At 35.4% G+C, this 12,619-nt stretch overlaps 2 protein-coding genes across 5 annotated transcripts in view; both read right to left on the reverse strand.

Moving 5' to 3' along the window:
* LOC111057351 (probable RNA-binding protein EIF1AD) overlaps nucleotides 1–12,619 on the reverse strand; it is a 70,221-nt gene that overhangs the window by 49,185 nt on the left and 8,417 nt on the right. For 2 of the 4 annotated variants that reach the window (XR_005572630.1, XR_005572631.1), the window contains exons 2-5: nucleotides 12,162–12,283; nucleotides 10,595–10,694; nucleotides 8,343–8,477; nucleotides 6,177–6,336 (exon numbers count right to left, since the gene is read on the reverse strand). The gene's annotated coding sequence lies outside the window, so the exon portion shown is untranslated. The remainder of the gene's footprint in view (nucleotides 1–6,176; nucleotides 6,337–8,342; nucleotides 8,478–10,594; nucleotides 10,695–12,161; nucleotides 12,284–12,619) is intronic. The other 2 variants (XR_005572632.1, XR_005572633.1) reach the window with 1 other exon arrangement.
* Nucleotides 3–6,170, reverse strand: LOC120348693 (DNA polymerase subunit gamma-1, mitochondrial). The gene has a single exon (XM_039438924.1). It carries the CDS (start codon nucleotides 6,123–6,125, stop codon nucleotides 2,406–2,408), a length of 3,720 nt encoding a protein of 1,239 aa, XP_039294858.1. The 5' UTR covers nucleotides 6,126–6,170; the 3' UTR covers nucleotides 3–2,405.

Below are 12,619 nucleotides of genomic sequence, written 5' to 3' on the forward strand. Positions count from 1 at the left end.
TAGAAAAAACATCAGAAACCTATCAACTGTGGCACCTCAACTTCCAACAGAAAAACTTAAACATCCAATATGAATAATAATGAGATAACTCAAACATATTGGAAGGTTTCTGACCAAAATAAACTAACCATATCGATCTATTTTCATTTGATAGCTAACCAACCTTTCGATCTTTAGAATTATTTCAAATACTTGAGAATGTTAGGAGGATGTCATGACGAATAGCTGCATTCACAAAATTTCAGCATCAAGGCAAACGTAAGCTACACAGCAACAGACAGACGGAGAAAAAAATCAAACGTCTGCATGCAGACTTGAGCATACCTAAGCAGGCGGACGGATGTCTTTGTGGTGTTGCAACATTCAAACACCTGGGGAAGTATTTTTCCTTCGCCTGTCTACAAACGTCCGTCTGTTGTATGTGTTTGATTTTTTTTACTTAAATGTTACTGTAACTCTTTGTCATACATACTTAGAAATAGTTTTTGTTTATATCAACGGAGAGATTATCATTACATTATTGGTATGAATAACTGACAAATCGTTGAGTCGATTGCGATTGAAAAAAATCAGAAGGTTGCATTTTCTCAACAGTAGCTTAGTTGGGCAACATTTGTGAACTTAGACATCATCAACCTATATTAGAGCATACCTAAGAATCTCAAGAATCGTGTTGAATATTATTATGTTAGAGTTAACAAATTAGTAGTTTTGAGTCTGCAATTATGAATTTTCAGCAGTGGGTAATATTTGACCGAGTTTATGTTCTCACTGTTCTTATAAATTGTGACAAAACATGCGCAGTATTGCATTTTTGTACTACCCTCTAGTGAATACACATTTCTATCACAGTACTTCAACTTTGCTTATTCTAAGAATCACTGCTTAATTTAAGTCATCAGGGAATCATAATGAATTTCGCGAAAGGCGAAAACACACAACATGAAACAGACTTATGCTGACAGACCAAGAACAAAATTAAAGATCTGCATGCAGATTCGAGCAGACGTATGTAGACAGACTTTGTAGACAATCTGTGTGCGTTGCAACATTTGAACACCTTAACAGGGATTTTTTTCTCCGTCTGTTTCTCTGTGCATTTGCCTTTACAAAACTAATATCTAGAGATACTGTATATAAATGAGTAATTGAAGTGTAGATATTTGAGAAGGCAAAAATTGGACAAAAATATTTCTTCCATCACAACTATTAATTAAATCACAATAGCAATTGCACAACTACGATTAAATCATTAAAACTGTGCATACAGCCCTACAATAAAATAAACCTTTGCTTTGATGTTATCCAATAGTTCAAATTCAGCTTCAAACTACAGTGTGAAGACTATTTGATTCCTTAATCAAGTATAAAAACTTTCAATTATAATTTAATTTATTTGTTGCATTTGAGAACTTACCCTTTCGATTAAGAGGGTAATTATTCGACCACAATATGATTATAATTTATAAGAAATCTTGCAACCATTTATATAGAATCTGGAAGTTTTATTATGACAGATAACATTATACAGTAATTGATTACTATAGTGAGGTCCACGTTATAATGGCAGTGTGTGATTTGCAATGGTGTTGCTATCTTTGTCTATCGTTCAACAAAGCAGATGGCGCTGCTCTTTCACGCATTGCGATGTTACCACATCGTTTATCAACAATGTAGAAATTAAACTAATAGACAAAATATTTAATCTCAATCATGAAAATTTATTATCACATCTTTAAAAAATATATTTTCTTGACAAATAAAATATGAACTATTTTCAACAATAATGAACAGTTAAATTCATCAGATATACCAGTATCAGCTGTTTGGGTGGCAAGGCTTAGATCTGGCAACCCTTTTTCTTATCTTCCTACACTGCCATTATAACGTGGACCTCACTACAGTATATTCTTGTATTTGTACATTATTACATTCTGGCTAATTGATTTTTTTGCAGATCAATTTGAATTTCGAGTAGGTTCAACTGAATTTACTATGAGAGCTAGTTTGAAAATGTTGAAAATTCCAGTCAAATTGCATTGCTGCATTGAAGTACCCCCTTGGGTTCAACTAAGAGTGAAGACGATCAATATAGTTTCAAATTAATGAATGTTTCAATTTGGTGTTGCATTGCATGTACTTGTATTATCTTGTTATAATTATTTTGTTGAAAGAATAAGACGTTGATTTATTTTGAATTATTGATGAATTAATGTTGAATAATTTTGTTATTAGTGACTATGTGTTTCGAAATGAATAGCGAAATGAATTTCTTGTATTTTTTGCTTTGAGATGATTTGTTGTATCTTAGAGCATCCTGTATATTTGTATTGGAACTTTTTGGCAAATCAATTTCAAATTTGAGTAATCAGACCACCTGAATTTTATTTTGTCAAAAATTGAAGTCAATGTGTTGAATGGATTCCAACGACGCCGTTAGCCTTGCTGATGGCAGCATCAATATCGAGGCTCTCGCCAGGCGGCACCGCGTAGCCCTTCTGCAGCCCAAACGGATTGGAGGGAGTGATGCACTGGTTGTCGGCCTCCTTCCTGAGGACGGTGTCAACCTCGACCGACGAGAAGAACGCAACTGATCGCGGCAGATCAGTCATGCCGAGTCGCCGCACGCACAACGCGCGCACCAAAAGATTTGTCACGTGCAGCGCGAGTGCAGTCTCGTACTTGAGGTGACTCCTGACCAAGTAGCGCACTTCGTCGTGGAAACTGAGGCAGAAGCGGGCCTCGTCGCTCATCAGCCACCTCATCGACACCAACATCAGGTGCAGGAAGTCGACTGCTCCACTCTGCACCACCCAATTGATCCTGGTCGGCACGAATTGGTCGTCTGTGTCACGGGTCGGCTCAAGCGCTCGACTCAGTCTCCCACTCAGAAACGGTGTTTGTGGCTCATCACTGCCCGCTATCTCCTCCAAACGATTGAACATGGCCGACTCCGAACCTTCCACCCATTTGGCTGCTTCAAACAGCTCCTCAAAGTTCTTCCCATATAGTTTACAAATTTCCCTCGCACCAAACTTTGTGAATTCTCTCTTATCACTGTCAGGTAACACACCATCCAACAACCTATAAACTCGTTTTCCCTTGGTCATCACAAACATCTTCTTAGCCTTCTGTTTTGCATCCTCCACGGACATATCCGGGTTGAACTGTTTCAGTAGACGTTCAGCGAAATTTTGACCAGCACCGTAGATCCTAGCGTAGTTGATGACTTTGGCGTCACTGCGGGTGATTCCGACCGCTTTAGCAGTGACACTGTGCATGTCGGTGCAGTCTGACTTGCTGCCACTCAATGTCATCCAACCAAAGGGTGTGGCGCCGTGTTGCTTGGCGTGGTAGGCGTCACCTATCAGCGAAGCAATCCACAGTTCTTGCGCGTCGACATCTGCGCCCACAAAGTTGAATCCACTGGGAGCTTGGATCATGGCTCGCAACTCTGACCCAATACGATCGTCGACAGCATTGCTAGCTGTCATCCACGTCCTCTCCACAGCTCGCCTCGTCAATGTACCGCAACTGATCACTTGTGGCAAGATGGCACCCAAACCCAACCCCTGCAGCTCGGGTTCAATGTCCTTCCTTCCCAGCCAAACCACAATCTGACCTTCTACACGATCCTTGTTATTCCGCCAATACGATAACATCCTACTGATCTGAATTATTCGCTGAGCTTTCGCATCTGAACTGCCCAACTCATTCTCGGAGAACTTTGACACAAAATCTTTGGCCAACGGATTACCTACATTAAAATCTTTGCCGTTCTTATGAGGCAACTTTATAAAACCGACATTTTTCTCTTTACTAATCTGTTCCAAGCACAATTTATCCTCCTTCAGTTTCTTCATTGCCTTCTTTTGTGGTAACTTCTTACAAATGAATCTCACCAATGATGTCTGCACATCTTCATGAATTTTCTCCTTATCCACTACTTTTTCCCTGGTTTCAATGTTTCTCTTACAACTACATATCACACTATTCTTGACACTGATACAGTAATCAATAAATTTATCTTTGGGTATCAATTGGTCATTTTCAACTTTGATATTAGTATCATATGGTACTAAATATCCCCAGCCTTCTCCTCTCATATAGTGTAAAGGCATAGATTTCCATGTCAACGACAGCAGTTTGGGAGCAATCTGCATTCCTGTGCTGATTAGCACTGGACCAGGGATCCAATCTTCTGTTCCGAATTTGAGGCATAGTTTGCGGTACCATAGCGGATAGCCTGGTAGGTGAGGCATTTTCTTGGGAAAAAAATTATGCATGTTCATGAGATAGTTGAACTTCTTGTCAAGTGCAATGAATGATTCATCTTGTTCACAGGCAAACTCGTTGTTTTTTATCTCATCTAACAGAATATGGGGTTCAAGATTATTATTAATTGATAGTAGTACCTCATTTTTAATATTGGAATCAACATCTTCAAACTTTTTTAATTCTTTCATTTTCTTCGAAATAGCATCGTTGCTGAGATGTTCTTCTTTACTATCTTGACTCATAGATTCACTCACCATCTTCATAGATTTTCGTGGCTTCTTCTTACTCTTCTCCCCTTCCTCAACAATATTTTGCTCAGCATTTTTCACTTTGGATTTAGTATTTTTCTTCAAAGTTAAATGTTGTACCGACCAATCCTGGTCCCAAAGCCACAGATCATCTTTATATCTATCGCCCTCCAGTAAACCGCATGCATGATTCGCACGTTGAGTCAGTAGATGCTTTGTTTCATTTTCGAAATCGTAAAAAGTGCGGTTAGAGTCATCTATGTAACGAGTCCAGTTTTCATTAACAGGTAAGTAGGCAGAGCCCAGCTCAAGCATGCCAGCTAGGGTGACAGGATGAGGAAATCTTTCGAGAAACATGGGAAACAATTTGACTAGAACGTTGAAAGTTGCCAATGTATCTCCAGCACAGTACGTCATCAATGCTTGGAACTCATTCCTCACATCTGACAAACTACCAGTCACAAAAATATCTCGCTTCTCTTTCTCCAACTCGGTGCCACAGTACAGTTGATGAACTTTGCTCAAACTATTTAGTGAACTGAAGTTCATCCAATCATTCTCACCATCAATCCTGTTTCCTGATTTCAACATAGCTTTCTGGTAACTGGTGACTCCACTGACACACACGTGCATAGACATTGTGTCGAGGAATCTCGAGCCAGTTTTCTCCAACCAGTACTGCTCCTTGATTCTGGCTCGGTCGAACGAAACATTATGCCCAACCACTATCATGGGCTCTTTCAGCTTCTTTTTCAAATCAAACCCATGCGTTTTGGGCCCCGATTCTATGGGTATTAGGCGGTCAGTAGTATAGGTTCTATTGCCGATATTGTACTTTTTGCTTCCATCTACCAGATCTGGACTGACCCAGCTATACCATGCCTTCTTACTGACAGCTGTAGCCATGGTGGGCATCTCTCCTTCACTCATACAAACTTCCACATCGAAAACAAGCGCCTTCTCCTGCGGATAATGCACACATTCACTTCCATTCTCACTATACCTTGTCCAACCCGGCTTGAAAACCCAATTCTGAGGAACTTTGGGTGCTCCAACACTGATCAAATCTTCAACTAGCTTCCGATAAGCTCCACATTGTTCCTCCCCTATATTCCAAAAATGTTCCTCTAAATTTCCGCCTTTTAATTTTGGTAAATCAATCGCAACGTCTGATACTTGTACCTGTTTTGTCAACAAGTTGTGCTTCATCAATTCTTCTCGTGAAGAGTTTATCAACTCAGAGTTAGTTGTTAAATCGATGTCACCGAACAACTGATTGTAGAGAGATGTTGATAACATTTGAATATTGAAATCATTATACCTGACCTTACTACTACTACCACTACTTTCATCACTGACTTTGATCTTATTTCTCAACTCAAACTCAACATTCTCTTTCTGGCTATTTTCTTCCAGAGAACTAGAACTATCCCTATTCCAAGAGTTCAAACTATTAACAGCAAGATTTTTATCGCTAACTTTTACAATTGTTTCCTTTTTTCCATTCCCAGAAATAAGTCGTCTTGCAGTTACAACAAATACATACTTTCCATGAAGGCTTAAAAATTGTTTTGAACAAATAATAGGGCAGTTATGCATTGCTATGATTTACAGTCAGAGGAGATTTCAAGTTTTTGGTAACTGACTTACCAAATGAACATTTGATGAATGACGTTGATGTTGAAGTTGAGGTTTGATGTTGGATTAGATTGATAAATCGGATTGGGCGAATCTTGAAGATATTGTTGATTATTGAAGAAACGTTCGAAGTATGCACTAATAGACAATTCTTGCAGAAATCAACAGCACTCTGAAATAAGGAAATAGATAAAGTTGATAAGTTAAAGATTACTATATCAATGAGTTTTTAAATTGGAATATGAAAGAACACAATTTATTATAATTGAAAAAATCATGAATCGTTTGTCACTTATTCAATCTCTGAAAAGTGCCTATGTTGAAAGATTTAACTTAAATAAATGATTATTCAAATGAAAACTGAATTAAAAAAAAATTATTGAATGCTTTCTCACTGATTGAGGAAGATTGTATTGATGATTGCATTAAATTTATACTGATCATAATAAATATAAGCAATCATTATTATACACAAAGAATAAGTAAAATAATAAAGCTTTTAACATAATTAAGCTTATTGAAGGTTCTTTAACAGTAAAACAGCAATCATATAGAATTTCATTTGGAAGATCTTAGAAATCTGTTTCAAATTTAATAGAAGATGTAACTGCAGTTATATCAGGCATAACATAGTTTTGATCTTGATTATTCCAACCAATATCAAATTTTAATTGCAATGTTATTAATATGTGTAATTAGAGACCATTATTGTCAATTATCAGATATTTGGGCCCCCACACACAGAAAAATGTTCACTTCTATTGTACAGATTTATTGTCTATTTTTAGCGAACAAATTATATCTAGCTCTTTGAAACTTTCCTATCCTATTCGAACTATACAGTTTCAACTCAAGTACACTCCTATACACAGATGAAGTAGAGAGTCTATAAATTTGTCAAATGAAGAGGCAAATATAATTTGTATAATTGACCGAGCGAAGTGAAATTTTCATGAAATTTGACAGGTATGTTACTTTTTGAATTTTGCGTCGACGTATGTTTTTTTTTGAAATTTTGTATTTAAAGGATAATACAAAAGGAAGAGGAGTCTCCTTCGAACGCCAATATTCATGTAAAAATCAGACTATAGAATTATTCATCATAAATCAGCTCTCTAGTGGATTATTAATTGCATGCAATAACGCATGCAAGATATCTCAGTGTAACTTGGTAAAAAATCAGCTGTCGTGTGCACTATTGATTGCAAGAAATGAATGAGGCATGCAATATTGATAGCTCAAAGTAGCTTATTATTTTCTCCCGACTTTTCTCTGCTTTCAACTCGGTAAGCTTTTGATGATAGTAGCATAGATGTTTACAACAAATTATTAGCATTGTAATGCTAATATTATAATTAATATTGATATTATTGTCGATACAACAACTCAAACAGCCATTAGTTGTTTACACACCGATTATCTCGCCGATACGTCAGGACAGGACATAATTCACTCTGATGGAGGCTGTGGTTTTAACTGCGCGAGGTCTACTGTTCACAGAACTACTAGTTATAGCATTAACCAGAACAGCACAAAGAAACGCAAGAATTGTTCAAATTTTCCATCACCTTATTTATTACTTTGTTTTGAGTTTTAGTCCAAGCAGTTCCTTCAAAAAGCCGAAAGATGGCCCATCTATTATCATTTATTTTTCAAAAATTAATTTAAACCTGCACACATATTTACCATTGTTTTGAAAAAAACACACGTAAACAGTTCACAATTTAATTAAAGCCTCAACGACAGTCATCAGTTTAACACAAGTTTAAAAAAAAACTGAAGCTCAAAGTTTCACAAAACTTCATGTCATAAAAAATGTTCATAAAACTTAATGCCATAGCATGCGGTGACGGCGGCAACCATCATCTAATATTAATAATTCATTTATTAATACAATCTCATAGATCATAGTTTTATGACTGGGAGAGTGCAATAGGCTTATGCTTAGGCCTACCCCAAAACTGCTATTCGCTCATATTTTGTAAACAGTGCAATATTCTTACTATACGTCAACTAACAACACTTTAATTATTGGCGACCCTGATAAGGAGTTCGAAAATCATTGACGATTTATCATCATCCATGGACCGTGGTGAAGACACCCCAAGTAAGTAAGACTTTTTAAATATAAGGATAACAATTTAATATAGAATTTTCCACTTCAAGTTGGTCACTTACCAAACAAGCATTTGATGAATTGCCCGATGTGGTCGAATCTTGCAGATTGTAGATGGGTTCGGATTGAGCATCAACTCGAAGATCACAACGATGAATTAGCAGGTGATGCTAACAGGAAGCAATAGCATACCAACACTGAAAAAATATCAAGATCGAACATAGATCAATAACCTTTATTATTGTTAGGGCTACTTTTAACTAATATAGTGAGGCCACGTTATAATGGCAGTGTAGAATTGACAATACTGTTGCTGTCCTTTTCTATCATACAACAAAACAGATAACGCTATCTCTCTCTAGCATTGCAATGTTGTCTGTTTGCCAGAATATTTTATTGTTGCTTTTGACAGTAACTGTACAAAAGTAGACAAACAATTCTCAGCCGCCATTTTTTTCACCACTATCAAAATACTCTAGTACACAAGTCGTATAATTGATTTAAAATGTACTTTTGAAACAATTGAATAATTTTTAGACATTACTGTATGAGAAACACAAATTAAAATACCTGAATTGACATTTTAAAAGTTGATAACTAACCATCCATGGACTTCATCCATGCTTCAGTTAGCCTACACGAATAGGTTAGACCTACTCGTACCGGTATAAATAATATTGAAAGGTTATTTCAGAATTATTTCCATTTAAATTACTTATTTGAAATAGGATTTCTATTATTTTTAAAAGAAATTGGAATAGAATGCCTACCAAATAACTTAATTTCTGTTGTTTTGAAATTCAGATTGGTATATCACAGCTTTTTAAATTAGCCGCCATTTCAGGTTTGTATAAAAATAAAATCTGATCTCAGTTATGGAAGCAAATTTTTGAATCAAATTATGAAAAATATATATTCTTGATTAATTTGACATTAAATTGATTATTTTATCAAGGAAATGATAATTATTATTGGATCAAATTTGATGGGATGAATTGAGTAACCGCTGTGTACAGTCAGTGGCAAAATGGAGAGACTTGGCAACATATTTCTCCTATCTTTCTTCACTGCCATTATAACGTGGACCTCACTATAGTTCTGTGAACAGTAGACCTCGCGTAGTTATAAAACACAGTATCCTCTAATACTGTTAATCAGAGTAAATTCTGTCCTGTCCTGTCGTGTCGGCGAGATATCGGTGTATAAACGACTAGTGGCTGTATGGGCTGTTGTATCGACAATTCTAATAATTTGATGTGAACAGCTATGGTACTATCATCAAAAGCTTACCGAGTTGAAAGCAGAGGAAAATGGGGAGAAAATACTATGTCACTTCGAGTTATCAATTGCATGCCTCACTGCATGTCCACACGACAGCTGATTTTTTACTAAGTTACATAGAGATATTAAATTGCATGCAATTGATAATACACTCGACAGCTGATTTATGATAATTCTATAGTCTGATTTTTATTCGAATATTGGCGTATGAAGGAGGTTCCTTTTCCTTTTATATTATCCTTAAAATGCAAAATTTTCAAAATCCTTGCATATACATCGACGCGCAATTTAAAAAGGAACATACCTGTCAAATTTCATGAAAATCTATTACCGCGTTTCGCCGTTAATGCGGAAAATATAAACATAAATAAAAAGAAATGCGAAACCGTCGACTTCACTCAGTCAATTATCATGAAAAAAAATAAACAATCGAAATAAGTTACCTTTTTTTAATGTTTTTACTCAAAACATGTTTCACTTAAAAATTACATTACTGGTGAAACATGATGTGAGAAGAAAATTTTTACAGAACATTGGATTTTTCAATTTTCATTTCTTGATGTATCAAACATTTTTTGAAAGGAAATTCAGTCATAAAAGCCTTGTCGATCACTCCATATTGGGGAAGTATTAAAAAGTGTCCCAAGGGGTAGACAGAGACACTACAGTTATTGAATTAGGCTAAATGGATAAACAATTAAAAACCATTATTAGTTGCATTTTGAGTGGTGTTAAGAAAAAACAATTGAGTGTAAATTTACAAAGTTGGAGATAGTTAAAGACTCCATAGCCAACATGAAGAAAAATGATTCAGCCCTTTGATTTTTACTAAATATAGAATAGAATAGAATTGCTGCCTTTATTTTTTACCTAGGAGGGCGGAGTTAGGGCGCAGCCGGCCCTCTCTTACACTCAACCCTCAATAAGAGGGTGAATATAAGGAGGATGAAGAATGATACAGGATGAAAGAAGGTACAGACAACTGAGCAAGAACTCTACAATTACAAACGACAAGACTGATTATTCAACTTACCAAATAGTCATCTGATTATGTAGACTGAAGATGGTAGGATACAATAACCAAGATGAGTGCCAACTAGGTAGATATACCTGGTATGGTCTGGGTAGGAGCCCTGAAAGAGAAACTATTTTACATTTAAGATTCACCATGCATTAATATTACTTGAAAGGAATAGACTAAATACCTAACAATTGTATAGAGTGATAGAAGATAAATTAATGCAGTCATAGCAAATAAACAGAAAAAGCATATTGCAAATTAAAAATTTCATTGCATGTTTTTTCCTGACACAGTATATGTGATAATATCCCCAATCAAGGACGAAGCCAACAAAATTAAAGTGAGAAGGTTACAATTTCGTAGATACAGAGTATGCGGCAGTCGTAAGTCTATACGTCATCAGTTTATTTTGGATCATAAAAAATAAAAATAATCTATCATCGTAATATGTATATGGATATATTAATATTGGATGTATATCTACTTATATCTATGTTACACAAGGCCCCAACCCTGCTCTACGGGCATCTTAGACGCGTTGAATTTATTTTACATGTCTTCAAAATTCATGGTCTCTTATAAGGAGCGTATATTTCGCTTGTTTAGTATACCCCATAAGAGACAATGCATCCGGCTAACGAGCGAAAAAAATAAGCGTGTCTTAAACCCCGTATATTTGGTGCCTGATATGTATATTGAAACACTGCATAGAAACAAAAAAATAAATTTCTAAGTAGACCCAGTTCCCTATCAGTATCTAATGAAAGAAGCAAGTTAAGATTAGAAGTGCTTAGGTCTTCAAGTATATATAACTCAAATTAGAAAACCCGTTTTTCAACAGATGAAAGAGAAAAGTAAAAATTTTTCTCACTGCTATCATCGGGTGAATGAAATCAGGAATTATGATTTTATAATTGACATTAATATGATGAAGAACTCAAATATTGTCTACTAACATATATATTTACAGAGAAATACAAAGCCTACTACATATTTCAATAACATCTTCTGATCTGATGGTTGATGATATTCTAGTGCTTTATAATGTTTTAAAACTACAAAAACTGTTACAGAATTTGATGAATCATAAGAAGATTGCATTAAATTGGGATGGTTAATATTTTGACAGATATAATTTGTTCTGACATTATGTTCTATCAAAATTCAACGGTCAAGACCAGGAATCTGTATTATGAAATTTATACATTCTGACATTGGGCATAAACAATGTTAGGCCAACTTACTTACATCGTATGCTTTTCTTTATTGAATTCAAAAATATTCTACCCAAGTACATACAAAATGTACATTGACATGATTCCATAAATCCCAGAATAAACGTGAAAAATAATGTCAAATTTTTCGGAAAATACTGATAAGTTTGTGGAATTCTGAATTATCACAACTATTCTATTAAAAAATTTATTCAATATAAATCTATTCTATTTCTATAGTATTAATACTGTACTCCATACTCACCAATATTATAATGCATGTTAACATCAAGACTTATTTTTATTGGTTTATACTAGAGACAACTGATACAAGTAAAGATACTTTAGTCGATTTTTATACGTACTTGAAACTAGATGTCTGATATTTAATATCCTCTTGAGAATATTGGATATCCCTCTCAAATATGAGAAAGGATCTTGGAAAGATGTCCAACACTTGAGAAGTTATTATTGGAGTTTCCAAACTCTAGAATAGAAAAGTTAGTATCAATAACAACATTTTCAAAGTAAAATCGATCAAAACAGAGCTAGCATGATAGACCCAAGTGCGTATGCATTCAAAATATGTTTAACCTACCGTATAATAGGATAAACATCATATTGACATGCCAGGTGCAATAACACCAGGAGTTGGAAATTTGAATTCAACTAGGTGTAAAGGTGCAATTCCTTATCGTATCTAAGCAGGCGGCTCTAGATGCGTCGTTACAGCCCTGACGGCTGGAGCATTTAACTTATCAACTCATTAGATTCGTAGACTCATTGAGTTTTTACGTAGTATGAACGTTATGGCGGCATATGA

Source organism: Nilaparvata lugens, chromosome 12 (genome assembly GCF_014356525.2).
Source record: "Nilaparvata lugens isolate BPH chromosome 12, ASM1435652v1, whole genome shotgun sequence".
NCBI classification, from domain to species: domain Eukaryota; kingdom Metazoa; phylum Arthropoda; class Insecta; order Hemiptera; family Delphacidae; genus Nilaparvata; species Nilaparvata lugens.